Consider the following 26,982-nt stretch of genomic DNA (forward strand, 5'->3'; position numbering starts at 1 on the left):
TCTGTGTGTGTGTGTGTGTGTGTGTGTGTCCAGAAACAAATGAAGCTCGTGTGTACCTGTGGTTCACTGTGTCGATGGTGAAGAGGATGAGCTCATCTTCACTCTTGGTCTTCAACAGCATGCACTCCTCCACCTCCTCAGCCTGAAGAACGACACACACACACACACAGCGGTCAGAAACACGAGGACGACCCGCACACAGAGAGAGGTGTGTGTGTGTGTGTGTGTCAGATACTCACGGTGTAGAACCGGATCCCGTTCACTCGAGACCGAGACAAACTAAAGCCCACCTGAAACACACAGAAACACTTCATGATGAGTGACGACCAGACGTGGACAGTAACAAAGTACACTTACTTGAGTATCTGTACTCCAGTACACTTTTTGAGCTCAAGTACACTTTGAGTATCTGTACTCCAGTACACTTTTTGAGCTCAAGTACACTTTTTGAGCTCAAGTACACTTTGAGTATCTGTACTCCAGTACACTTTTTGAGCTCAAGTACACTTTCGGAGTATCTGTACTCCAGTACACTTACTTGAGTATCTGTACTCCAGTACACTTACTTGAGTATCTGTACTCCAGTACACTTACTTGAGTATCTGTAGCGCTTGGAAGCACTTCGACTTTGGCGCAGTAATATCTTCACTCGTGAAAAATCCTCTCACCGGCCCCCGCTCCCTCTAGTGAAGATCTCCAGCACTTGCTATGGTATTCCGCCATACAATATAGTTATCTATTTTACACGCTTAGAAAAGCGCAACGTTTTGTTTTGTGTCACCGTCCTAGGTCGAGTTACACTACTCGAGTAACTGTCTTTAAATAGGGAAAGCGTGGAGGTGTTTGGTAGCTTCTCTGCTTGGCCCATATTGAATGAACTGGGCTAAGCTAAGTGCTAACAAAGTTTCGCCGCAAGACAGAGCGATTTAGTGCACGCACTGAGACGAGAGAGGTATGTATCAACTCGTCTTAGTTAAAGGGATAGTTCACTTTGAAATTAATATGATATGACTGTCAGACAAGAACGGTTTGACCTAAAAATATCTAAATTGAAACTACTGCGGAAAAAAAGACACCTACATCTTGGATGTCCTTCAGGTAAGCTAAAACATACCAAAATTTAATTTCAAAGTGAACTATCCCTTTAAGGGAATAACATAGTTTAATATGAAAAAACGGTGGAGTATCCCTTTAAACTTTGACAAACTACTTCGTACTTTTTACTCTACTACATTTCTGTCAAGGTCCTTGAGTAGAAAGTAGTCATGTTAGTCAGGGCATGATTTTATTGTTTTTGATACTCAAGTACTTTTAAAAACGAGTACTTCTGTACTTGTCTTTTACTTGAGTAAAAATCAGTCTTTACATCTTTTACTTGTGACGGAGTAATATTTGAGCAGTAGCATCTGTACTTTCACTCAAGTAAAGAAGATGATGACACATACACACACCGGCCCCGAGACACACACACACACACGTACCGGAGAGCTGGGGGTGCTCTTCATCGCCGGGAGGTTCAGAGACACCAGGTGCACGTCCAGTGTCCCGTTAGCGAAATACCCAAACGTGTTCAGGTGGACCACAAACCGCGTCTCATTCTGAGAGAGAGAGAGAGACAGGGAGAGGGGGAGAGGGGGGGGGGGGGGGGGGGGGGGGAGAGAGAGAGAGAGAGAGAGAGAGGGGGGGGGGGAGAGGGAGAGAGAGAGAGAGAGAGGGGGACAGGGAGAGAGAGAGAGAGAGAGAGAGAGAGAGAGAGACAGGGAGAGAGAGAGAGAGACAGGGAGAGAGAGAGAGAGAGAGAGAGGGGGAGAGAGAGAGAGAGAGAGAGAGAGAGAGAGAGAGAGAGAGAGAGAGAGGGGGACAGGGAGAGAGAGAGAGAGAGAGAGAGAGAGGGGGAGAGGGAGAGAGAGAGAGAGAGAGAGAGAGAGGGGGAGAGGGAGAGAGAGAGAGAGGGAGAGAGAGGGACAGGGAGAGAGAGAGAAAGAGAGATTTGAGTTCAACAAGTCATGAGTGACATAATGTGTTTGTGATGCTTCCAACTACATAATTACAAAAATAGACAATAAATGTATGAATAATAAATCATAAATAAGTAAAATAAGACAAATCATCAGATATGTGAAACAAATGCTAAAATAAAAGAGATAAATGATCAAAACAAGCTAAATAAATTAGGTAAATCATTAAATAGATAAAATAAAGTAATACATTTGTCGTTCTATGAATAATACATCATTAGATGAGATGAAACATCAGATATATTAAACAAATGCTAAAATAAAAGAGATAAACGATCAAAACAAAGCTAAATTGATGAGTTAAATCATTAAATAGGTCAAATAAATGAATACATTTGTCGTTCTATGAATAACACATAATTAGATGAGATGAAAGCCCAGATATGTGACAGAAACGCACGAAGGACGTGAATAACGCAGATTAGTGAGATGATTATGCATAAACAAGTGTGTGAGACCTTGAGTTTGAGCTGGTGGATCCTCGCGCTGCTCTCCGACACCGTCAGGATCAACATCATCAGCACGCACGCGCCCACCGAGCGAGACATCATCACACACTGCCTGTCAATCACCGGGCTGTCAACAATCAATCTGTCCGTCAAAGGATTGACATTTACTCATCCGATCGTCAGTTTGTTTCCAAACTCTTTCCAGCTACACCTTCACTTCCGGGACGCGTGAGAGCATACACGTCATCACCGACCGCGGCCGCGCGCATTCCTGCACTCTGGCGCCCTTTCTGGCGGGAGGACGCGCTTGTCAGGTTAGTTTGACCGTTATTATTATAGTGAATTTACATCATGAATCTTGGTGTGTGTTTTTTTTTTTTTTTTAACATGTAATGTACATAACATTCTTTTTTTGTGTTATACTACACAAATAGCATAAACTGCTAGTGTGTTCTGGTCTCATCTATTACACAGTTTCTCGCGGAAATTTCGCGGGCGAAATCCAGTCATTTCGATAAGAATCCGCGCGATTTCGAGGTCGAAAATTTCCAATTTTGTTCAAGTTGGTCACGCAAATTAGCCGCGACAACAGAAACGTATATGTGAGTAGTGAGTTGTGCTTCATCATAGTACCGCACAAAATAAATATATATTTTTAACCCTTTCTAATGCATGAATTATGATAGCCTCAGTCAGTATTTTTTCCCCCTATGTGTTTTTTTTTTTGCTCTAAGGGCATGTAAAACAAGATTTAGCCTAAAAAGAGTTTTTTTTTTTCTTTTTTTTTCACATTTTTCAAAGAGATTTTCAGATGTCTACTTGAGTGGACAATATGCGTTTATGGTTTAAACTGAAGAGATACTGTATTAAACATATTACAGTAATAACACAGCAATATTGTGTGTATTTAACAAACCAATCAATAAAGTTATATAAAATCATTTGAAAACTATAAAATATATACAAAAAATATATAAATGCAAAATATTGCAAAGGCAATTGAACTTAATACAAGTTGAACTTCACGTATCTTTGATATCAGAACATGAGGACGTGATTCCATCAGAGATACAACTGATACAAGATAGGCCTACAAGGTACAACTATTGAAACCCAACTCCCCAGCTAATAGACTTTTGTTATAAGAACGTTCTCCAAATACTCCGTGTTGGTTCTCGGAACGTGAAAAATGTCCAGTTTTCTTGACGTTAGAGGAACGTGTTTTAAAAGGTATAATGTTCCTCAAACGTTCTTTCAACTTAATTTTGATTTAAAATTCAACATTATAGGAACGTTGATGTGTAACATTCCAAGAACATAAAAATGTCCAGTTTCCTTATAGTTACTAGAACGTTATTTAAAGGTTAGTGTGATGTTCCTGAAGCATTCCTTCAATCATCTTTCGAAAGAGTAATAAGAACACAAACTACAACTTTATTCAGACACAGCCTTAGATGAACTGAAGATAAAAGACATTAACTCTCTGAAGATCTGATTAAACAACTCCACAAACAGCATTACCAGCTTCACTTATTACTAACCAGACTGACTTTATTTCTGTCACACGTCTACAGAAGATCTTATTGAGAATTAACAGAGGTTTAGATGTTGATGTCTTAATGAAAATGTTTCGTTTGATGTCACCATTATGGGGATCGGTGTTTGCTTTAGTTGGGCTCTTGACCCTTGACTTTTATTAAGTTGGTGCTTTATCAGTAATCACAGGTGTTCATGGAGAACATTTCTGCACTGATAAAGTCTGTCCTAGTCTGTCCTCCATGTGATTGGCCGCATGGTGTGCCCATCCAAATAAAGTCCTGCCCCAAATAAAGATTCGGCTCTCCCCGACGGGATTCGGCTCTTCTCGTTCACTACAAAGAATCTCGTTCACGAACGACACATCACTAGTCTCCAGCGTCTTCCTTTACTCTGTGTCTTCTTTGGACTCCTCTACCCTGCTCACCGCATCCCTGCACCCTTGTATTTCAATAAATCACTGTTCACCATCCATCTTCCTCTCCTGTGTCTATGTAGCCTACCGTAACACATACAGTATGTAATCACATTACTTTTTTGATATTAATGCAAATTATATTCTAATAACACAAACATTTATTTACAGTCAAAAACAGTTACTGCAGATTCAGTATTTTCAAGAACATCAGTTACAGTAATAGTATGAATTGCAGCTGAAATACAGCTAGTGATGCATGAGGTCCACTATAGTGGACAGATGATTAATCAGAATTTTCTCCCAATCTAAAAATACTTGGGAAAGTAACTGTGATATGACTCATTAGATATTGCTTGATGCCACAACATTTTTTTTTTACTTGCAAGAGTCTCCTAGGATAGAAGGGATGGGTGGATATTCCTGAGCAACTTGGGATTTCTGACTGGCTGTCGGCCATCTTGGTTTGGAGGGGGAAAAATCACAAAAACACAACGGCTTGCCACTTGGTGGCAGTGTACAGGATGAACCCATGCATACGCAAGAAAATGCTTTTTAATAGCTGTCCACTGTAGTGACCACTATGCATGAAACGGATAAGGATGGACAATTTTTGCACAGTTTTTGGAAACTGTATGACTTTGCGTTTCAAGCCTGCTTACCATGTAACTTATCACCAGTTAGTATTTCAACATTGTGCAGTGCAAGAGTGACTGAAATGACAGATGCTCTTACTGATAAAAGCTCAGTTGAAGATGCGAGTGACTCAACGATTTATAGATGATTCATGATCATTGAACTCAGATTAAATTGTCATCATCCTGTCAAAATAAAAGCAAAAAGCAATTTAATAAATGTCATTAACACACGCTGTGTGCCAAGAATCAAGGGTTTTGCAATATAAATTTCTTCTGTAACACAAAGGAGGGGCGTAAGAATCTAACAGATATAAAGAGTGAACAACACAAGGCACAACACAAACGGTGAGTTACTGTTTCATTCTTCATCTTTTACCTCACAGAATATTAAGACATTTCTACAACAGTGTAATTCAGAAAAATGACCACAAACAACAATAATCTGATGATTTTTTTGCTTTGATTTCTTCCAGATTTATAAATAAAACATTGATTATAATATGCAGTGATCAGCTGAGAAAAGATTGAGACGATGGCGGTAAGTTCATCCGCATTTACAGCGACTGTTTTACTTTTATTATAATTTCAGTGTGAATTGATCATTATAAATGAGGATCTTGATCAGTCGTGTCTCTCCAGATGACGGTGTGTGTCGCGGCTCTGCTCTCTGTTTTCACGCCATCTGTTTGTGTTGCTGATGTTTCCAAGCCGGCCGACTGTTCTGACCTCTATAAATCAGGACAAAAGCTCAGTGGGATTTACTCCATCTATCCAGCAGGAGACGTTCCTGTCTGGGTTTACTGTCACATGGTCTCAGATGGGAAAGATGAAGACAACGGAGGATGGACGGTACGAATGTGACTTTAGATCATCAAACACACATCAGGACATACATTATGAATCATATATTCTATATAAACCCATCACAGGTGATTCAGAGGAGAATGGACGGCAGTGTGAATTTCTATCGGCCGTGGAAAGAGTACAAGAGAGGATTCGGGGCAACCGAGGGCGAATACTGGCTGGGTAACAATTCACAGCTTTAAACATTGGTATTTTAGAGAAAATAGAGAAACTTGTGCATGCTTTCATCACCAGCAGGGTGGATTACTGTAATGGACTCCTCACTGGCCTTCCCAAAAAGACCATAAGACAGTTGCAGCTCATACAGAACCAGAACATATGAACACATCACACCAGTCCTCAGGTCTTTACACTGGCTCCCAGTTAGATTTAGGATTGATTTTAAAGTTTTATTACTGGTATATAACTCACTCAATGGCCTAGGACCTCAATACATTGCAGATATGCTCACTGAATATAAACCCAACAGATCACTCAGATCACTAGGATCATATCAGCTAGAAATACCAAGGGTTCACTCTAAGCATGGCGAGTCCGCTTATAGCTATTATGCTGGAACAGCTTCCAGAAGAGATCAGATGTGCTCCTACAGTAGTCACATTCAAATCCAGACTCAAAACACTTCTGTTTAGCTGTGCATTTACTGAATGAGCACTGTGCCACTGTTCGTCCGACTGTACTGTACTGTATTTTATTTTATTTTTCTAAACTGTTTTAATTATTCTTATTTCTTTGTATTATTTTAATTTCTTCTATGTAAAGCACTTTGAATTGCCATTGTGTATGAAATGTGCTATATAAATAAACTTTCCTTGCCTTGCCTATTTGGTGTCAAGAAATGGTTTTGATAGAAGTGTTGATATTCATGTCCAGTGTTTGGTTGAACATGTTCTTCATGTGTGTGTGTGTTTGTGTGCGTGTGTGTGTGTGAACAGGGCTGGAGAACATGTACCAGTTGACACGTAACAGAAAGTACATGCTGAGAGTGGATCTGGAGGACTTCACTGGAAGGAAGGGTTTTGCTCTGTACTCGTCCTTCTCTGTGGGTCCTGAATCTGACGGGTATAAACTGCAACTTTCAGGGTTCACTGATGGAGGAGCTGGTAGGACACTTTCATACTTTCACACTCGAGTGCACTTGTTCATGTACTTTCAAAAGTCTGGGATTTTACTGAAATATTCTTCATCTACATATGATGATAATATCTTTAATGGTCTTCTTTTCTGCAGGCGACTCTCTGACCTACAATAATGGACAGAAGTTCTCCACCCTTGACAAAGACCAAGACAACCATGAGAAGAACTGTGCCAAACTGTGTCTCGGGGGATTTTGGTACAATGCCTGTTACTATGCAAACCCCAACGGTCTGTATATATGGGGGCAAGTTGCCAAAGATAACACCATTGGAAATTATTGGTACACCTGGAATAAGAATTACATTGACGGTATGAAATCCATCAGCATGAAGATCAAACGTGTGTCTTAGACCTTCGAAAACACATTTCAGTATTTCTCAGAAAGAAAGAAATTAAGGTTCAAGGGTTTCCTTTCCACTGTTAACTGTGTAACTTAGTAAATCATGAAAGAATATGTATGGCTGATATTTTGTGTGATCTCATCAGTTATTTTCTTTTTTTTCCAATTTAAATTTACGGTTGAAATGAACCAACAATAAACTTAAAAAAACTCCTGCAATGAACTCATTATGTGTCAGTGTAGTTTGTTATGGCCATGTGAAATAAGTAATAATTTTAATTATTAAAACTGATGGGTATAATTTCTCCATTGAAAATCTTCATGAAAAAATGCAATAGATGTAAATTTTAGACAAGTCGAATTGTTGAATTTTTAGGCATTTATTTTGGTGTGTCGCACAGATATTTATTATTGTGATATTTACAAAATAACTAAATCATTTTTAGAGTATTCTGCTAGCCATGTAACTTATCACCAGTTAGTATTTCAACATTGTGCAGTGCAAGAGTGACTGAAATGACAGATGCTCTTACTGATAAAGCTCAGTTGAAGATGCGAGTGACTCAACGATTTATAGATGTTTCATGATCATTGAACTGAGATTAAATTGTCATCATGTCAGAGTTGCGTTTATGCTGCACTTTCCTGCTGCTTCTCCTCTATCCTTTCAAAATAAAGGCAAAAAGCTATTTAATAAATCTAGTTCTAGTTCTAGTTCTTTTATTTATAAAGCACATTTTAAAAACAAAAGTACAAAGAATTGCAATAGTTCAATCGACTTGTAATTAAAGCGTGTATTGCTATCTCAAGGCACTTTCCAGAAAATGTTTCATTTTAGAAAGGAGACGGAGCTTGATGAAGCTAGAGGCAACAACAGAGGATATATGTTTATCTAGAGTTAGCCGACTGTCAAGAAGGACACCAAGGTTCTGTACAGACCCTGAATTAAAGCAGGGTCGCCCGTCTCAGGGTCGCTTCCCTCTCCTCTTGCCGGGGGGTTTAGACGAACTCCAAGCGGGCTGGGCAGCTCTCTTTGCTGCCTAGATGGAGGCTGCTGCTTAGGCTGAGCAGGGGCGGGGGCAGCGGCAGGAGGGCGCCCTCGACGACGAGCAGCCGAAGGAGCAGCCGGCGAAGACTGGGTAGCAGCAACCTGTCTCCGGGGCATGATGTGCTTTATGACCTCCGACTGCTTCTGGGCGGCGGAGAACTGTTGGGCGTAGCTCTCCACAGCGTCGCTGAAGAGGCCACCCTGGGAAATGGGGGAGTTCAGGAACTTACTCTTGTCCGACTCCCTCATATCGGCCAGGGTGAGCCACAGGTGTCGCTCCTGGAACACGAGTGTGGACATCTCCCGGCCCAGGGAACGTGCGGTGACTTTCATCGCCCGGAGGGCGAGGTCCGTCGCCGTACGCAGCTCTTGCAGCACTCCTGAGTCGATACCACCCTCCTGCATGTCACTGAGCACTTTGGCCTGGTGGACCTGGAGAAGCACCATGGCATGCAGGGCAGAAGCAGCTTCTCCACACGTACTGTAAGCCTTTCCAGCCACACGAGATGGCCCGGCTGTCCCCTGCGAAGACTCCGATGGCAGCGACGCAGAGAAGTGAGGGGCCCGTGGGGGTCTTTCACCCGGCGGGTCATTCCTCACTGTAATCCTCAGACCACCAATGGGATTAGTCGAAGTAGCCTTCTTCAGAACTGAACCAGAAGAAGAACTAGATCGGGGAATCTCCAAAAAAACTCCCCCTCATCTGAGATCTTAACGTCGCAGTGGGAACATGACTCATTCACGAGCGCTGCCTCAGTGTGCGCGAGGCCCAAACACGAGAGGCAGCGATCGTGACCATCAACCGGTGGCAGATATTGACCACATCTTCACTTCATCGATCTTCACTCGTGTTGCTCTTTCAGAAATGCTCTCTTAGTGTGCTGAAGCACGCAGGGATCAACGCGGCAACACAGCGGGGAAACTGCAAGCCCACTGTGTGCACTCAACCAGATACCAGCTGTGACAACAGCTCTTTGAAAAAAGCAGATCGCGTGACGTGACAGCCGCTACCCAGGAGCTCGCGAAGATCACTGCCGCGCTGTAACACCACCACAGAGAGGTCTTGAAACAGCAGACTCGTTGAGCTCTCACGGAAAAACACAATCCAAACGCTCATTCACTCAGAGGACACAACCGGTCGGCTCCGAACCAGAAAGCAATTTGTGTATGCTCACGCTTCCGCTTTTATACCCGCACTGGCAGGCGGACCGCGGAATGCAAATCTTGCATGCTAATGTTCATTGGCTCGTTTTAGTTTCACTCGAAGGCAATTGGTCTCCCTAGCGTGATCCCAATTCGTTGGTAACTCCTACCGACGTGACGTAGGAGTGACCGAATGAAAGGGAACTACAAATTTGACTTGCTTTACGTCAAGCGTTACAATAGTCATTATTTAGTTTTTCTTCGTTTCTGATGTCGCAATACATCATACTTTCATGAAATCATGCATCATACTCTACCTTGTCTGTGGACATCGTTCATTCCAAAGCCGGTGCTGGATAAACAGAGCGTGCTACAGTAGGCGACGGTAGGCTAAATTGTTTACCACAGCGGTAATGGACATTTCCGCTTCCAACCTGTAGGGCGACCGAAGAGTAAAAGTTCCTTAGTGCTGCTTTACAAGGTAACAGACTTTCTAAAATAGAGTTATTAAACTTAAAATTGTCAGATGGGCCAAAGACTATAAACTCAGTCTTTGAGTCATTTAGGGTTAAAAAGTTACTAGCCAGCCAAAGCTTTACCTCATCAAGACATGCAAATAAAGGTTTAATTGCAGAAGGGTCATTTCTTTTTAGAGGCAGATAGATCTGGGTGTCATCCGCATAGAAATTAAAGTATACACCATGCCTTTTCAGAATCGATCCTAAAGGAAGCATGTAGAGAGAGAACAGCAAAGGTGCCAATATAGAGCCCTGGGGGAGTCCAAATACAAGAGGAGCAGCAGAGGGGATAACATTACCAATCCTGACAGAAAAATATCTCTCTGTTAAATACGACTGAGATAGGAGTAATGAGTGACAGACATTTCTTTTAAATGATAAAAAGAAACAGGCAGTTTCATTAACACACGCTATGTGCCAAGAATCAAGGGTTTTGCAATATAAATTTCTTCTGTAACACAAAGGAGGGGCGTAAGAATCTAACAGATATAAAGAGTGAACAACACAAGGCACAACACAAACGGTGAGTTACTGTTTCATTCTTCATCTTTTACCTCACAGAATATTAAGACATTTCTACAACAGTGTAATTCAGAAAAATGACCACAAACAACAATAATCTGATGATTGTTTTGCTTTGATTTCTTCCAGATTTATAAATAAAACATTGATTAATCTCTGCAGTGATCAGCTGAGAAAAGATTGAGACGATGGCGGTAAGTTCATCCGCATTTACAGCGACTGTTTTACTTTTATTATAATTTCAGTGTGAATTGATCATTATAAATGAGGATCTTGATCAGTCGTGTCTCTCCAGATGACGGTGTGTGTCGCGGCTCTGCTCTCTGTTTTCACGGCATCTGTTTGTGTTGCTGATGTTTCCAAGCCGGCTGACTGTTCTGATGTCTATAAAGCAGGACAAAAGCTCAGTGGGATTTACTCCATCTATCCAGCAGGAGACGTTCCTGTCTGGGTTTACTGTCACATGGTCTCAGATGGGAAAGATGAAGACAACGGAGGATGGACGGTACGAATGTGACTTTAGATCATCAAACACACATCAGAACATTCATTATGAATCATATATTCTATATAAACCCATCACAGGTGTTTCAGAGGAGAATGGACGGCAGTGTGAATTTCTATCGGCCGTGGAATCAGTACAAGAGAGGATTCGGGGCAACCGAGGGCGAATACTGGCTGGGTAACAATTCACAGCTTTAAACATTGGTATTTGGTGTCAAGAAATGGTTTTGATAGAAGTGTTGATATTCATGTCCAGTGTTGAACATGTTCTTCATGTGTGTGTGTGTGTGTGTGTGTGTGTGTGAACAGGGCTGGAGAACATGTACCAGCTGACACGTAACAGAAAGTACATGCTGAGAGTGGATCTGGAGGACTTCACTGGAAGGAAGGGTTTTGCTCTGTACTCGTCCTTCTCTGTGGGTCCTGAATCTGACGGGTATAAACTGCAACTTTCAGGGTTCAAGGATGGAGGAGCAGGTAGGACACTTTCATACTTTCACACTCGAGTGCAATTGTTCATGTACTTTCAAAAGTCTTTGGGATTTTACTGAAATATTCTTCATCTAAATATAATGTCCTCAATGATGTTCCTCCTCTCTGCAGGCGACTCTCTGACCTACCATAATGGACAGAAGTTCACCACCTTTGACAAAGACCAAGACTCCTCGGATAAGAACTGTGCCAAACAGTATCTCGGGGCATTTTGGTACAATGCCTGTTACTATGCAAACCCCAACGGTGTGTATTTATGGGGGGAAGATCCCACCATTAATGCCATTGGAGATGTTTGGTACACCTGGAAGAGTAATTGGAATGTTGATATGAAAACCATCAGCATGAAGATCAGACGTGTGTCTTAGACCTTTGAAGAAACATTACAGTGAGAGAAAGAAAATAAATTAAGGTCAAAGGGTTTCCTTTAACTGTATATATCTGGCTGATATTTTGTGTAATCTCATCAGCTATTATCTTTTTAGTTTTGGGTGAATTTAAATTTACAGCTGAAATAAATCAACAATAAACTTCAAAAAACTCCTGCAACAAACTCATTATGTGTCAGTGTAGTTTGTTAATTATTGAAACTGATCAGTATAATTTCTCTATTGAAAAATCTCCAATAAAAAAATGCAATAGATGTAAATTTTAGACAAGTCGAACTGTTGGATTTTTAGCCATGTCGCACAGATATTTATTATTGTAATATTTACAAAAGAACTAAATTATTTTTCTATTTCTATATTTCTATTTCTATTTTAACTAAATTAGTATTCTGCTAACCATGTAACTTATCACCAGTTAGTATTTCAACATTGTGCAGTGCAAGAGTGACTGAAATGACAGATGCTCTTACTGATAAAAGCTCAGTTGAAGATGCGAGTGACTCAACGATTTATAGATGTTTCATGATCATTGAACTGAGATTAAATTGGCATCATGTCAGAGTTGCGTTTATGCTGCACTTTCTGCTGCTTCTCCTCTATCCTGTCAAAATAAAAGCAAACAACAGTTTAATAAATGACAAAATAAACAGGCAGCTTTCATTGCTTTTGCAATATAAATTTCTTCTGTAACACAAAGGAGGGGCGTAAGAATCTAACAGATATAAAGAGTGACTGAACAACACAACCCAGCTAACAGGGAACGTTCCCATAACTTTCACTAACGTTATGTAAAAGTTATGTAAATGTTAGTAAAAACTTTCCTGAAATAATGCTTCTGGAACGTTCTTATAATGTTTATAGAGTTAAAATAAATTCTCGTAACGTTGAGAGAAAAAGTTTCTTAGAACAAAGTTTTTAGAACGTGCTTGTGATGTTATTTGTACTTGACTGATGTTCTCATACTGTTGAGAGTTCTTAGAACTATTGATATATTGAGAACATACTATTGAGAACGTTCTTAGAACATTCTCAGATACAAAAGTATGTTCTTAGAATGTTTTTCTAACATTCCCATTAAGTTATGAACGTTTTTTTCTTTGTTTATGTGAACGTTAAAGGAACATTCAATTCTTCATTTTGGAAATGTTATGAAAACGTTATTTTGGAATGTTTTCTTCACGTTCCAAACATCCGTTTTTTTTAAGTATTAAGAACGTTTTATCATTTTGGAAATGTTATGAAAACGTAATTTTTTAAATGTTTTCTAAACAGAAAGAAAGTTTTGTCATTTATACATAACTTTTAAAGAGCGTTAGTGAACGTTATGGGAACGCTCTCTTATTATGAGAACATTATGAGAACATCACAAGGACGTTCAATGAACGTTGTTCTAAGAACGTTTTCCACATGTCTTCCACATGTTAGATTTGACTTGTCTAGTTGTATGTTTGAGTTTGTGTTCTTTTTTCCCTTGTGGTGGGGTTGTGTTTTTGGTTTAGAAAATGTAATTTTGGTAAAACTTTATAATAACTGCATGCTATTAATCATTAGTTAAGCATTACTAAGCAGTTAATCAACTAGTGAATGAACAGGCAATATGATGATTTTGTCATCATAATCATTATGTAACCCTGAGGAGCACCAGTGCTGATACTGAGTTTCCCCAGCCTCAAAAGCTGCCGCCTGTCTGTTGAAATTGAGAGCTGGGTCAGTTGTGAGAAGATCAGGTATGATGGTATTGAAGGCTGAACTGAAGTTCACAAATAAGATCCTTGTGTAAGTCCTGGTCTGTTGAGATGTTTCAGGATGTAGTGCAGTCCATGTTGACCGTATCATCCACAGACTGCAGGGGTCCAGTGGTGTTCAGTGATGTTCTTCTGGTAGGCTAACACTTTCAAATTACTTCATGACGGCACAGAGAGCCGCATGTTTGTAGTCATTAAGTCCAGTGATTTGGTTTTTTTTGGGGGATCGGAATAATAACAGAGATTTTGAAGCAACAGGGAACTTCAAACTGCTGCTGAAGATCTGTTGAAGATCTGCCTGAAGATTGGGGCCAGTTGGTCAGCACAGACTTTTAACCAGGCAAGTTATTTCGATAAGAATCCACGCGATTTCGAGGTCAAAACTTTTAGATTTCGTTTTTGTTCAAGTTGGTCACGCAAATTAGCCGCGTTCAACAACAGAAACGTATAGGTGAGTTGTGCTTCTAGCTAGTACCGCACAAAATAAATATATATTTTTAACCCTTTCTAATGCATGAATTATGATAACCTCAGTCAGTATTTTTCCCCCTATGTGTTTTTATTGCTCTAAGGGCATGTAAAACAAGATTAAGCCTAAAAAGGCTTTTTTTTTTATTTAACACATTTTTTTAAAGAGATTTTCAGATGTCCACTTGAGTGGACAGTATGTGTTTATGGTTTAAACTGAAGAGATACTGTGTTAAACATATTACAGTAATAACACAGCAATATTGTGTGTATTTAACAAACCAATCAATAAAGTTATATAAAATCATTTGAAAACTATAAAATATATACAGAAAAATATAAATGCAAAATATTGCAAAGGCAATTGAACTTAATACAGCCTGTCAAGGTACAACTATTGAAACCCAACTCCCCAGCTAGACTTTTGTTATAAGAACGTTCTCCAAATATTCAGTGTTGGTTCTGGGAACGTGAAAAATGTCCAGTTTTCTTGATGTTAGAGGAACGTGTTTTAAAAGGTATAATGTTCCTCAAACGTTCTTTCAACTTAATTTTGATTTAAAATTCAACATTATAGGAACGTTGATTTGTAATATTCCAAGAACATAAAAATGTCCAGTTTCCTTAATGTTACTAGAATGTTATTTAAAGGTTAGTGTGATGTTCCTGATACATTCTTTCAATCATCTTTCGAAAGAGTAATAAGAACACAAACTACAACTTTATTCAGACACAGCCTTAGATGAACTGAAGATAAAAGACATTAACTCTCTGAAGATCTGATTAAACAACTCCACAAACAGCATTACCAGCTTCACTTATTACCAACCAGACTGACTTTATTTCTGTCACACATCTACAGAAGATCTTATTGAGAATTAACAGAGGTTTAGATGTTGATGTCTTATTGAAAATGTTTCGTTTGATGTCACCATTATGGAGATCAGTGTTTGCTTTAGTTGGGCTCTTGACCCTTGACTTTTGTTAAGTTGGTGCTTTATCAGTAATCGCAGGTGTTCATGGAGAACATTTCTGCACTGATAAAGTCTGTCCTAGTCTGTCCTCCATGTGATTGGCCGCATGGTGTGCCCATCCAAATAAAGTCCTGCCCCAATTAAAGATTCGGCTCTCCCCGACGGAAGTCGGCTCTTCTCGTTCACTACAAAGAATCTCATTCACGAACGACACATCACTAGTCTCCAGCGTCTTCCTTTACTCTGTGTCTTCTTTGGACTCCTCTACCCTGCTCACCGCATCCCTGCACACTTGTATTTCAATAAATCACTGTTCACCATCCATCTTCCTCTCCTGTGTCTATGTAGCCTACCGTAACACATACATTATGTAATCACATTACTTTTTTGATGTTAATGCAAATTATATTCTAATAACACAAACATTTATTTACAGTCAAAAACAGTTACTGCAGATTCAGTATTTTCAAGAACATCAGTTACAGTAATAGTATGAATTGCAGCTGAAATACAGCTAGTGATGCATGAGGTCCACTATAGTGGACAGATGATTAATCAGAATTTTCTCCCAATCTAAAAATACTTGGGAAATGTAACTGTGATATGACTCATTAGATATTGCTTGATGCCACAACATTTTTTTTTTTACTTGCAAGAGTCTCCTAGGATAGAAGGAATGGGTGGATATTCCTGAGCAACTTGGGATTTCTGACTGGCTGTCGGCCATCTTGGTTTGGAGGGGAAAAAAAAAATCACAAAAACACAACGACTTGCCACTTGGTGGTAGTGTACAGAATGAACCCATGCATACGCAAGAAAATGCTTTTGAATAGCTGTCCACTGTAGTGACCACTATGCATGAAACGGATAAGAATGGACATTTTAAGTACAGTTTTTGGAAACTGTATGACTTTGCGTTTCAAGCCTGCTTACCATGTAACTTATCACCAGTTAGTATTTCAACATTGTGCAGTGCAAGAGTAACTGAAATGACAGATGCTCTTACTGATAAAAGGTCAGTTGAAGATGCGAGTGACTCAACGATTTATAGATGATTCATGATCATTGAACTCAGATTAAATTGTCATCATCCTGTCAAAATAAAAGCAAAAAGCAATTTAATAAATGTCATTAACACACGCTGTGTGCCAAGAATCAAGGGTTTTGCAATATAAATTTCTTCTGTAACACAAAGGAGGGGCGTAAGAATCTAACAGATATAAAGAGTGACTGAACAACACAAGGCACAACACAAACGGTGAGTTACTGTTTCATTCTTCATCTTTTACCTCACAGAATATTAAGACATTTCTACAACAGTGTAATTCAGAAAAATGACCACAAACAACAATAATCTGATGATTTTTTTGCTTTGATTTCTTCCAGATTTATAAATAAAACATTGATTAATCTCTGCAGTGATCAGCTGAGAAAAGATTGAGACGATGGTGGTAAGTTCATCCGCATTTACAGAGACTGCTTTACTTTTATTATAATTTCAGTGTGAATTGATCATTATAAATGAGGATCTTGATCAGTCGTGTCTCTCCAGATGACGGTGTGTGTCGCGGCTCTACTCTCTGTTTTCACGGCATCTGTTTGTGTTGCTGATGTTTCCAAGCCGGTCGACTGTTCTGATGTCTATAAAGCAGGACAAAAGCTCAGTGGGATTTACTCCATCTATCCAGCAGGAGACGTTCCTGTCTGGGTTTACTGTCACATGGTCTCAGATGGGAAAGATGAAGACAACGGAGGATGGACGGTACGAATGTGACTTTAGGTCATCAAACACACATCAGATCATACATTATGAATCATATATTCTATATAAACCCATCACAGGTGTTTCAGAGGAGAATGGACGGCATTGTGAATTTCTATCAGCCGTGGAATCAGTACAAGAGAGGATTCGGGGCAACCGAGGGCGAATACTGGCTGGGTAAGATCTCACAGTTTTAAACATTGGTATTTGGTGTCAAGAAATGGTTTTGATAGAAGTGTTGATATTCATGTCCAGTGTTTGGTTGAACATGTTCTTCATGTGTGTGTGTGTGTGTGTGTGTGTGTGTTTGTGTGTGAACAGGGCTGGAGAACATGTACCAGCTGACACGTAACAGAAAGTACATGCTGAGAGTGGATCTGGAGGACTTCACTGGAAGGAAGGGTTTTGCTCTGTACTCGTCCTTCTCTGTGGGTCCTGAATCTGACGGGTATAAACTGCAACTTTCAGGGTTCAAGGATGGAGGAGCTGGTAGGACACTTTCATACTTTCACACTCGAGTGCACTTGTTCATGCGCTATCAAATGTTTTGTAATTTCACTGAAATATTCTTCATCTGCATATGATGATAATATCTTTAATGATGTTCCTCCTCTCTGCAGGTGACTCTCTGACCTACAATAATGGACAGAAGTTCACCACCTTTGACAAAGACCAAGACGTCTATGAGAAGAACTGTGCCAAAATGTGTCTCGGGGCATTTTGGTACAAAGCCTGTACCTATGCAAACCCCAACGGTGTGTATATATGGGGGGAAAATGCCAAAGGTAGAAATCATTTCTACAATGGAAATTATTGGTACATTGGAATTATTTGGTACACCTGGAAGAATAATTACGATGTCAGTATGAAATCCATCAGCATGAAGATCAAACGTGTGTCTTAGACCTTCGAAAAAACATTTCAGTATTTCTCAGAAAGAAAGAAATTAAGGTTCAAGGGTTTCCTTTCCTCTGTTAACAGTGTAACTTAGTAAATCATGAAAGAATATGTATGGCTGATATTTTGTGTGATCTCATCAGTTATTTTCTTTTTTGTTTTGGGTCAATTTAAAGTAACGGTTGAAATGAACCAACAATAAACTTTAAAAAACTACAACAAACTCATTATGTGTCAACGTGGTTTGTTATGGCCATGTGAAATAAGTGATAATTTTAATTATTAAAACTGATGGGTATAATTCCTCCATTGAAAATCTTCATGAAAAAATGCAATAGATGTACATTTTTGACTAATCGAATTGTTGAATTTTTAGGCATTTCTTTTGGTGGTCGCACAGATATTTATTATTGTGATATTAACAAAAGAACTTACTTATTTTTTATAGTTTATGAGTATTCTGCTAACCATGTAACTTATCTCCAATTAGTATTTCAACATTGTGCAGTGCAAGAGTAACTGAAATGACAGATGCTCTTACTGATAAAAGCTGTTGTGGCAAATATCTCATTAAACACTCATCACTGCGTAAGAGACACTCTGAAATCAAATAGTCTTTTAAAAAGTATTTATTCTCTTGCAAGAGAAGGTCAGACAGTCATACAGACATTCAGAGCCTGCCTATCTGCAGAGTGTAAGACAAGGAGGAGGAGCTGTGCGACACCTTTTATATTCTTTACCAAGGTCTCCTTCAGCTGTTGCTTTTCCTAGTAGTTTTCCACTAACTTTGACACACACTTGCACATGCTCCTATTCATCACTACTTCTGACACTGGGACCAACAAATTTAGATGCATCCTGACCTCTAAGGTCAGATGGTCACTCTTCAGCTATCCCCATCCTGGCTCACTCTGCATGGAGACAGATGTACATACATACATATATCCTGTTCACATTCCACAATATAGACATGGGACACATTACTTTGCAATATATGTTAAAGATCAATGGAAATCAAAATTTCCCATTACAATTCCCCCTTTTTATCATTCATTGATTACTGATCAGTCAAAACACACTCAAAACAATAAAATGTACCAAGTTTAAGTCTTACGTCACACTTATACTTCTCATTTCTGATTTTCATATAACTGATCACTCTTCTTAAACTTGTAGGAAAAAAAGATTAAAAGGAAATAAGCTTAGGCTGTTTTGTAAGGATAGGCCCTTAATTTTATAGCAAGCAAGTAAAGGTTTATCCGAAGCCGGGCTGAATGGATAAGCACTGTTATCGCACCCCCAATACTACAGATCGGACCCGCAGTCACCTCAGTATAAACAAGAAATAGCATAGATTATATTTTAGAAGGAAAAACATCATAGGAAAAGATAAAAGTAAGATAAAAAAAACCTCATTTCAAACCCTGTCCTTGTACGCCACCTCGTGACACGGATGGCTGCTGCTTTTAACCCTCTTTACATATCTTTGTCCTTGAAAACAAAACATAAGGAAATAAGACAATAGGAAAATAAGAAAATAAAGAAAAACACTCCCATTTACCACATGTTACTGTAGCTTCTGTTACTTGTGTCGTCTGCCTAATTTTGTTCATCCTTGGGATAGGCTGTCATTTTTGCCAATTGAACTGACATTCCAGTTTTCTCGTATCCCCCATGAATAAAAAAATTATCAGAATAATAAATACAATCATAACTCCTATACATTCAGTCTTTTCCATTAATCCACGCCCATCTACATATTTCCTAAACGTATTTTGTTAACTTTTAATTCAATCGGGCAATGGTTTTACTTAGTAAGCTTTATTTAATACACCAATCAAATCATTAGATCTATATCAATACTAATCCCTAGTTTGATTCAATCAAATAAAATCATAAAACTTTTCTTCAACCATTAATTGGTCAACATTTTCCTCCAGGTCTGTTGGACCCCATGGACGTTCCGTTTTCACCAATATGACACTTTGCGTGCCGTAGAGAGGATTTTCCCTCGTAGACAAGGGAGGTACGTTACCAGCACGTTCCTTGATCCCTCACTGCCCTCCGCGTCGGCGCGTGGGGTTGCTGAGGTTGGTTGGTGTAGTCTAAGGTGAGAGGCGTGGACCCAGGTCTCACACCCTCCGAACATTTTCCGATCCTTACAAGATTTTCCCTTAGATCACGACCGCACCTCCACTGGAATAAACCATTTCCTGCCTGCTGTCACCTGTGAATGGGGACCTTAAGCATTTTTGTTAGTGACCGCTTGTCTAGCCGGTCGTCCTTTTCATGTGACCTGTGGAATTTTCCATTTGTTTAGCTTGCTGATGATATGCTCAACATTTGGCCAATAAACCATAAGTTTCTTCTCATTTCACAAACTGAATCATTATCACTGGATAATTTCTTGCTCACTTAATGGCACTCAGAGTCCTTTTTCCCCTGAAAACCACTCAACCCATTAGCCGACTGGCAAAAAGGACATCAAGGTTCTGTACAGACCCTGAATTAAAAGGTAACAGACTTTTTAAAATAGAGTTATTAAACTTAAAATTGTCAGATGGGCCAAAGACTATAAACTCAGTCTTTGAGTCATTTAGGGTTAAAAAGTTACTAGCCAGCCAAACCTTTACGTCATCAAGACATGCAAATAAAGATTGAATTGCAGAAGGGTCATTTCTTTTTAAAAGGCAGATAGATCTGGGTGTCATCCGCATAGAAATTAAAGTATACACCATGCCTTTTCAGAATCGATCCTAAAGGAAGCATGTAGAAAGAGACCAGCAAAGGTCCCAATATAGAGCCCTGGGGGAGTCCAGATACAAGAGGCGCAGCAGAGGGGATAACATTACCAATCCTGACAGAAAAATATCTCTCAGTTAAATACGATTTCAAGTATTTAAATCGAAGACTGTTCTCAATTAAAGACTGAACCTTTTAATCCCACAGATTCTAATCTAGACAGGAGTAATGAGTGACAGACAGTATCAAAAGCATTTATTTTAAATGATAAAAAGAAACAGGCAGTTTCATTAACACACGCTATGTGCCAAGAATCAAGGCTTTTGCATTATAAATTTCTTCTATAACACAAAGGAGGGGCGTAAGAATCTAACAGAATCTTACTGATAAAAGGTCAGTTGAAGATGCGAGTGACTCAACGATTTATAGATGTTTCATGATCATTGAACTCAGATTAAATTGGCATCATGTCAGAGTTGCGTTAATGCGGCACTTTCTGCTGCTTCTCCACTATCCTGTCAAAATAAGGCAAACAACAGTTTAATAAATGACAAAAGAAACAGGCAGCTTTCATTAGCACACGCTATGTGCCAAGAATCAAGGCTTTTGCAATAGAAATAGGGGCGTAAGAATCTAACAGATATAAAGAGTGACTGAACAACACAAGGCACAACACAAACGGTGAGTTACTGTTTCATTCTTCATCTTTTACCTCACAGAACATTAAGACATTTCTACAACAGTGTAATTCAGAAAAATGACCACAAAAAACAATAATCTGATGATTGTTTTGCTTTGATTTCTCTGTTTTCACGGGGTGTCTGTTCCTGATGGATTCAAGCAGAAAGTACATGCTGAGAGTGGATCTGGAGGACTTCACTGGAAGGTTTTTGCTCTGTACTCGTCCTTCTCTGTGGGTCCTGACGGGTATAAACTGCAAGTTTCAGGGTACAAGGAGGAGCTTGTAGGACACTTTCATACTTTAACACTCGAGTGCAGAAGGTTTTGTAATATCACTGAAATATTCTTCACCTAAATATGATGTTAATGTCCTCAATGATGGTCTTCTTCTCTGCAGGTGACTCTTTTTCCTACCATAATGAACAGAAAGTTCACCACCTTTGACAAAGACCAAGACGTCTATGAGAAGAACTGTGCCAAACTGTTTCTCGGGGCATTTTGGTACAACAGACTGTCTCAAAACGAACCCCAACGGCGTGTATTTGCGGGGAGACGACAACACACATCACACCATTGGTGTTGTTTGGTCCAGCTGGAAGAACAGTTTCTCCCTCAGTATGAAATCCATCATCATGAAGATCAAACGTGAGTCTTAGAAACACTAGTGTTTTTGGGAGACAATTATCTGCTTTTGTTCTCACTATATGACAGATGTAAAGGTTTAAGGTTTTACTTTCCTCGATGTGTGTAAATCAGTGTTTATCTTTGGTTTTGGTCTTTTGATTTACGGTTAAATAAATTGATCAAATCTTCAAATAAACTTCTACCTGTCTATATACATCATGTCAAATGTGTTAATCTCATCGGATTAATTATTGCAAACTGGAAAAATTAATCCTTTGATATGACATGATTGAGTTGATGGGTTAATTCTTGTGTCCTGAAACCTGATGCGTCCATATTATAACTAACCTGGTGCACAGTGTGCGATTGTTCCATGCTGTACCGTTGTTGCTTGTCTGATTGTACGATATGGTGAGATCCAGCATAAAAGCAAAGGCAGAATGGACAAAATCAACAGACTTTTTAATGTCCGGCTGTGACGTGATATAACAGGGTTTCTCAGGCTTGTAGCAGCTACGACTCTATCATAAATGAAAGAAAGACAGAAATCATGTGCCCATTTAGGCCTACACTAAGGTTGCAAAAGGTTGGTTTTAAAAGCGATGCCAGAAGGTCCATTTTTGGTTCCCCAAAGAAAGACTCTTTCAGTGCTACATTTTTTAAAAGAACCATTTTTTCTTAGTGAGAAAAAAATCTTTAACGGGATTGTCAAGGAAGGAGGCAGACGATGACTCTTTCTTTTATTTAATAACGAAAACAATAATGAACAGAGGTTCAAGTACACAAGTGCTTCTTCTCAGCGAGCTAATGTTATATATGGCTTTTACCTTAAAAGGGCTTCCTTTAAAGTCACATACACAATACTCTTAAAGTCACATACACAATACTCTGACATCTCCCCCTTTTAAGAACTTTCTTTTTTTCTTTTTAACAGAAGGACTGGTATCCCAAATTACAATGAACATAGTATATTACCTCTACATTAATTAGCACAAGGCTGTGTTTTAAAGATTCAACTTATGCTCTCCTAAACAACCAACTATTCCCTAAATTAGAGAATTTAACTGTATGCATGACTTACATAACACAGTATTAATGCTTCTCACATTTATGAACATTTTACTTCTCTTCACTTTTCCTATACTTAACTTCAACCACTAACATTGACATTAGAACAGTTTGTTAACCTCAGTTCTTACACTACTTGTAAGACATACAGTATTACAAATTCAGCTTCTGAACTGGTTTACTCACTCTACCATACCTTGTTACTCTACATCCTTCACTAGTCTGTGTGAGCAGTGAGTCATTTGTTCGAACTGTGTCATCATCACACTTTGTTTCTGAGTGCCCTGTTGTTTCGGCATCATCACTGCTCTCCGGGGGACGTTGAAGCTGTAAGTGGCACCGATTACGCCTTTTCATTCCCCCTTCTGGGCTACTGATCATGTAAGAGCGCTCCGTTGAACTCTGTCCCATGACTGTCACTGGAGTCTTCCACTGTTTTTCCCCATCCAGCTTGACAAGGACTGGATCTCCTGGCCTTAGCGGAGGCAAGTTTCTCACTCCATGCCTTCTATTAAAATAGAATGGATGTTGTTGCTTAGCAGCATCATCTCGTCTCCATTTCAGTCTCTGATCCGGCCACTTCGGAATGAGGTTGCGGTCCAGTTTTGGTAATGTGTTCCTGAGTTCTGCCGGGCTCACTCCAGTTGACGCATTTGGGGTTGTTCGGTAGCTCAGCAAGGCTAGTACCGGGTCCTTTTGCCGTAGGATGGCTTTTGCTGACTGGACTGCACGTTCTACATGACCAGTACTCGAGGGATGATGTGGACTTGAAGTCACATGCTCAAAATCATACTCACAGCTAAATGACTGGAATGTTTCACTCGCAAATTGTGGGCCGTTGTCCGACACGACAACTTCTGGGATTCCGAATCGTGCAAATGAAGCTTTGAGCTTGGTGACTACTTGTTCAGCTGTGGTGCTCGATAAATTATGTTTTATTAACAAAGTTCGGGAGGAGCACGTTCAGATAATTAAACCTAATTAAACACATGTGGAGCACATTCAGACAATCAAACCTAATTAAACACGAGTGGTCCACACTCTTTTAATCAACCCAATCAATGAGGTAAGAGGTGTAAGGGCTAATCCTTTTCAAACTTTCTTTAGCCCGTTGAGGTTAGCAGAGGAGTCTCTCCCGATTCACATATCCACATAAGCACGCACGGAGATGCAGTCATAACAAAAAGCCGCGATTTATTGATTACAATCTCCGGTTTACTTTCAAGCAAAAAAATATCAAATTAAACTTTACAAACAAAACAAATATTGCTGTGAGCATCGATACAATAGTATGCGATTAAAGAAAACTGTTGCTCTCCACACTCTAACCTGTCTACCAAACAATTGTAATCCACCTTTAAGACCTGCACATTCGCGCCGTAATGACGTGTCAAGGAGGAGGAGCAAGTCCATTCACGTGAACAGATTAGTCCAAAAATTAAACATAAAAGAAAAATATAAAATAAGTGAATTAAACAATTTGAATTAAACAAATAATCTCAATTTTAGTAGTGCACAAAAAAATTCTAAATATGGCTCCTACATCCTGGCCCCTAATTGTTAATGCCAAAAGCAGAACAATTACTAAGCATAATAATTTGAACGGAGCCAAAACACACATCTAATACAAGTCTTGCCATATTTTCGATATACCAAACCAAATGTCAATTCATATTGCATTTATCAAAACAATTATATTGCATTCCATTTATCAATGTCAATACATTGTCATATTTAACTTCCTTCTCTCTTTTTTATATCATCCCTATGAAACCCCCCCACAGTCTATGCCATACATGCATTTAATGCACAATCCATAGGGAAGGAGATGAAGAGTCCAAGGGGTGTAAATGTGGTGCGAAATATGAAAAGTCCATGTATGTGCAAATTTTTGAGTGTATATGTGGTGCGAAATTGAAAAGTCCATGTATGTAAAGATATGAACTGGTGTGTGTGAGCACGCATGGCTATGTACAGGTTTGTCAGGATATGTGAATGCGTGCATATTGAACAGAATATAGAATGCTGACATTGCATTTGTCAGACTCTTAAGCTGATTCTTCAGCTTCCAGGAGCAAGCAGAGTTTGGTGATGGGTCTTTGTAGAACAGCAGTTCTAGTCTTCAGTATGACACTGCGGACAAGACCCTTGGGCCCTGGCAGGGTCTTCATCACACGACCAAGGGGCCACGAGTTCCTTGGTGCTGTTTGGTCTACTATGACTACTATGTCATTTACCTTGAAGTTTCTCTTGGTATTGACCCATTTTTGCCGTTGCTGCATCAATGAAAGATATTCAGTGGTCCATCGTTGCCAGAAAAGGTCTGCAAGGTATTGGACCTGTTTCCATCGCTTTCTAGCATACAAGTCATCCTTATTGAAGAGTCCAGGTGGCAAGAGAGGTTTGGATTTCAACTGCAGAAGGTGATTCGGTGTTAGGGGTTCAAGATCATTTGTATCACCTGATACAGTTGTGATGGGCCGATCATTGAGAATGCATTCGACTTCGCAGAAAGCTGTCTGTAACATATCATCATCCAATGTCTGTTGTTTTAAGACAGAAAGCAGTATTTTTTTTACTAGCTTGATTAATCTCTCCCACACTCCTCCAAAGTGGGGTGCAAATGGTGGATTGAATATCCACCTGACATGATCACTCAGCAAAGCATCTTGAATTTTGCGAAGGTCAATCTGGTTCAAGGTGGCTTCTAATTCCTTCTGTGCACACACAAAATTGGTGCCACGATCAGACCTAATGGTCAGTATTGGTCCTCTCCGACATAAAAACCGTCGAATAGCATTGATACAAGAGTTTGTGTCAAGTGTGCTGGCTACTTCAAGATGAATGGCACGGCTCGCCATGCAGGTAAATATCACTCCCCATCTCTTCACCTGAGAACGGCCTCTTTTGACTTCTATTGGTCCAAAGTAGTCAATACCTACATGTGAGAAAGGTGGTAGATCAGGAGCAACACGTTCCTCTGGTAGGTCAGCCATTTTCTGTTCTCCAGTTTTAGCCTGAATTCGTCTGCAAAAGACACAAGCTTTAATTATCTTTCTCGCAGAGGAATTGGCAGATGGTAGCCAGTATCTCTGACCCAATCTTGAGAGCATGTGATTTCTTCCTGAGTGCCCAACCTTTTGATGAATATCACGCAGGATCAGTTTGGATATGTGCGAGTCTTTGGGAAGGATAATTGGGTTCTTTAGACTCACTGGCATGGCTGCTTTGCTTAGCCCTCCTCCAATCCTCAAAATGCCCTCATCAATGATTGGATCCAATTTGTATATGGAGCTATTTGATTTGATGGGTTTGTCTTCTCTTAAGAGTGTAATCTCAGAGTCAAAGTAGCGCTGTTGTTCATAGCTAATGATGGACATCTCCGCTACATCCAGATCTTCTGGAGTTAATCCTTGTTGCTCAATTTTCCACTTGGAATCTACCATAAGACCTTTGTCTTTCTGATTTCGGAGCATCAAGAGTTTAAGTCTTAGCCACCATGCAATAGCTCTTAATAGTTTCCTCCATGAAGAATAATATTCAATTATTCTGGTAGTTGCATTGTTCTGCAGGTTCAAGCAATTCACAGAGATCTCCCTTTTTACCTCTGTATCGTTTGGTGAGATGTAACGGAGATCTTCTGGTACCTCAGGCCATTCAGATTTCTCCTTTGACAGGAAGTGAGGACCGTTCAGCCATCTGGTGGAATTTAGGAGGGCTTCTATCTGTAGACCACGTGAGCTGTCATCTGCCGGGTTGTCTCCAGAACATACATGCCTCCACTGATGTACTTGCGAGAGGTTATGTATCACTGCAATTCTGTTGGCAACATAAGTATGAAATCGTTTTGTTTGGTTGTGGATGTACTTCAGTACTACTGTACTGTCTGTCCATAAAGTAGAATCATCTAATTCCATGTGAAGTTCCTTTTGCAACATTCTGTCCACCGTCACAGCCAGGGTCGCGGCTGCAAGCTCAAGTCTAGGAACGGTCATCCGTTTTAGTGGG

At 39.7% G+C, this 26,982-nt stretch overlaps 4 protein-coding genes across 5 annotated transcripts in view; 3 read left to right on the plus strand and 1 right to left on the minus strand.

Moving 5' to 3' along the window:
• Positions 1 to 2,770, minus strand: part of gpr108 (G protein-coupled receptor 108) — an 18,490-nt gene extending 15,720 nt beyond the window's left edge. Inside the window, exons 1-4 of one of the 2 annotated variants that reach the window (XM_079864354.1) lie at positions 2,477 to 2,770; positions 1,482 to 1,598; positions 240 to 290; positions 57 to 142 (exon numbers count right to left, since the gene is read on the minus strand). In XM_079864354.1, the coding sequence (XP_079720480.1) occupies positions 57 to 142; positions 240 to 290; positions 1,482 to 1,598; positions 2,477 to 2,569 (347 nt within the window). In that variant the 5' untranslated portion in view covers positions 2,570 to 2,770. The remainder of the gene's footprint in view (positions 1 to 56; positions 143 to 239; positions 291 to 1,481; positions 1,599 to 2,476) is intronic. The other variant, XM_079864353.1, reaches the window with a different exon arrangement.
• Positions 2,771 to 5,528: 2,758 nt separating this feature from the next.
• LOC307154436 (microfibril-associated glycoprotein 4-like) lies at positions 5,529 to 8,098 on the plus strand. The gene is made up of 5 exons (XM_079864383.1): positions 5,529 to 5,594; positions 5,696 to 5,905; positions 5,986 to 6,082; positions 6,856 to 7,023; positions 7,151 to 8,098. Exons 1-5 carry the CDS (start codon positions 5,589 to 5,591, stop codon positions 7,405 to 7,407), a joined length of 738 nt encoding a protein of 245 aa, XP_079720509.1. The 5' UTR covers positions 5,529 to 5,588; the 3' UTR covers positions 7,408 to 8,098.
• Positions 8,099 to 10,622: 2,524 nt separating this feature from the next.
• LOC307154435 (microfibril-associated glycoprotein 4-like) lies at positions 10,623 to 12,652 on the plus strand. Its single transcript, XM_079864382.1, has 5 exons — positions 10,623 to 10,822; positions 10,924 to 11,133; positions 11,214 to 11,310; positions 11,442 to 11,609; positions 11,736 to 12,652. The coding sequence occupies exons 1-5, from the start codon at positions 10,817 to 10,819 to the stop codon at positions 11,990 to 11,992; spliced, it is 738 nt and encodes a 245-aa protein (XP_079720508.1). The 5' UTR covers positions 10,623 to 10,816; the 3' UTR covers positions 11,993 to 12,652.
• A 3,933-nt stretch (positions 12,653 to 16,585) lies between these two features.
• On the plus strand, positions 16,586 to 18,066 carry LOC307154433 (microfibril-associated glycoprotein 4-like). The gene is made up of 5 exons (XM_079864379.1): positions 16,586 to 16,651; positions 16,753 to 16,962; positions 17,043 to 17,139; positions 17,284 to 17,451; positions 17,583 to 18,066. Exons 1-5 carry the CDS (start codon positions 16,646 to 16,648, stop codon positions 17,864 to 17,866), a joined length of 765 nt encoding a protein of 254 aa, XP_079720505.1. The 5' UTR covers positions 16,586 to 16,645; the 3' UTR covers positions 17,867 to 18,066.
• The last annotated feature ends 8,916 nt before the right edge of the window (positions 18,067 to 26,982 follow it).

The sequence above is a fragment of the Squalius cephalus genome, assembly GCF_949319135.1.
Source record: "Squalius cephalus genome assembly, chromosome: 2".
Lineage (NCBI taxonomy): Eukaryota > Metazoa > Chordata > Actinopteri > Cypriniformes > Leuciscidae > Squalius > Squalius cephalus.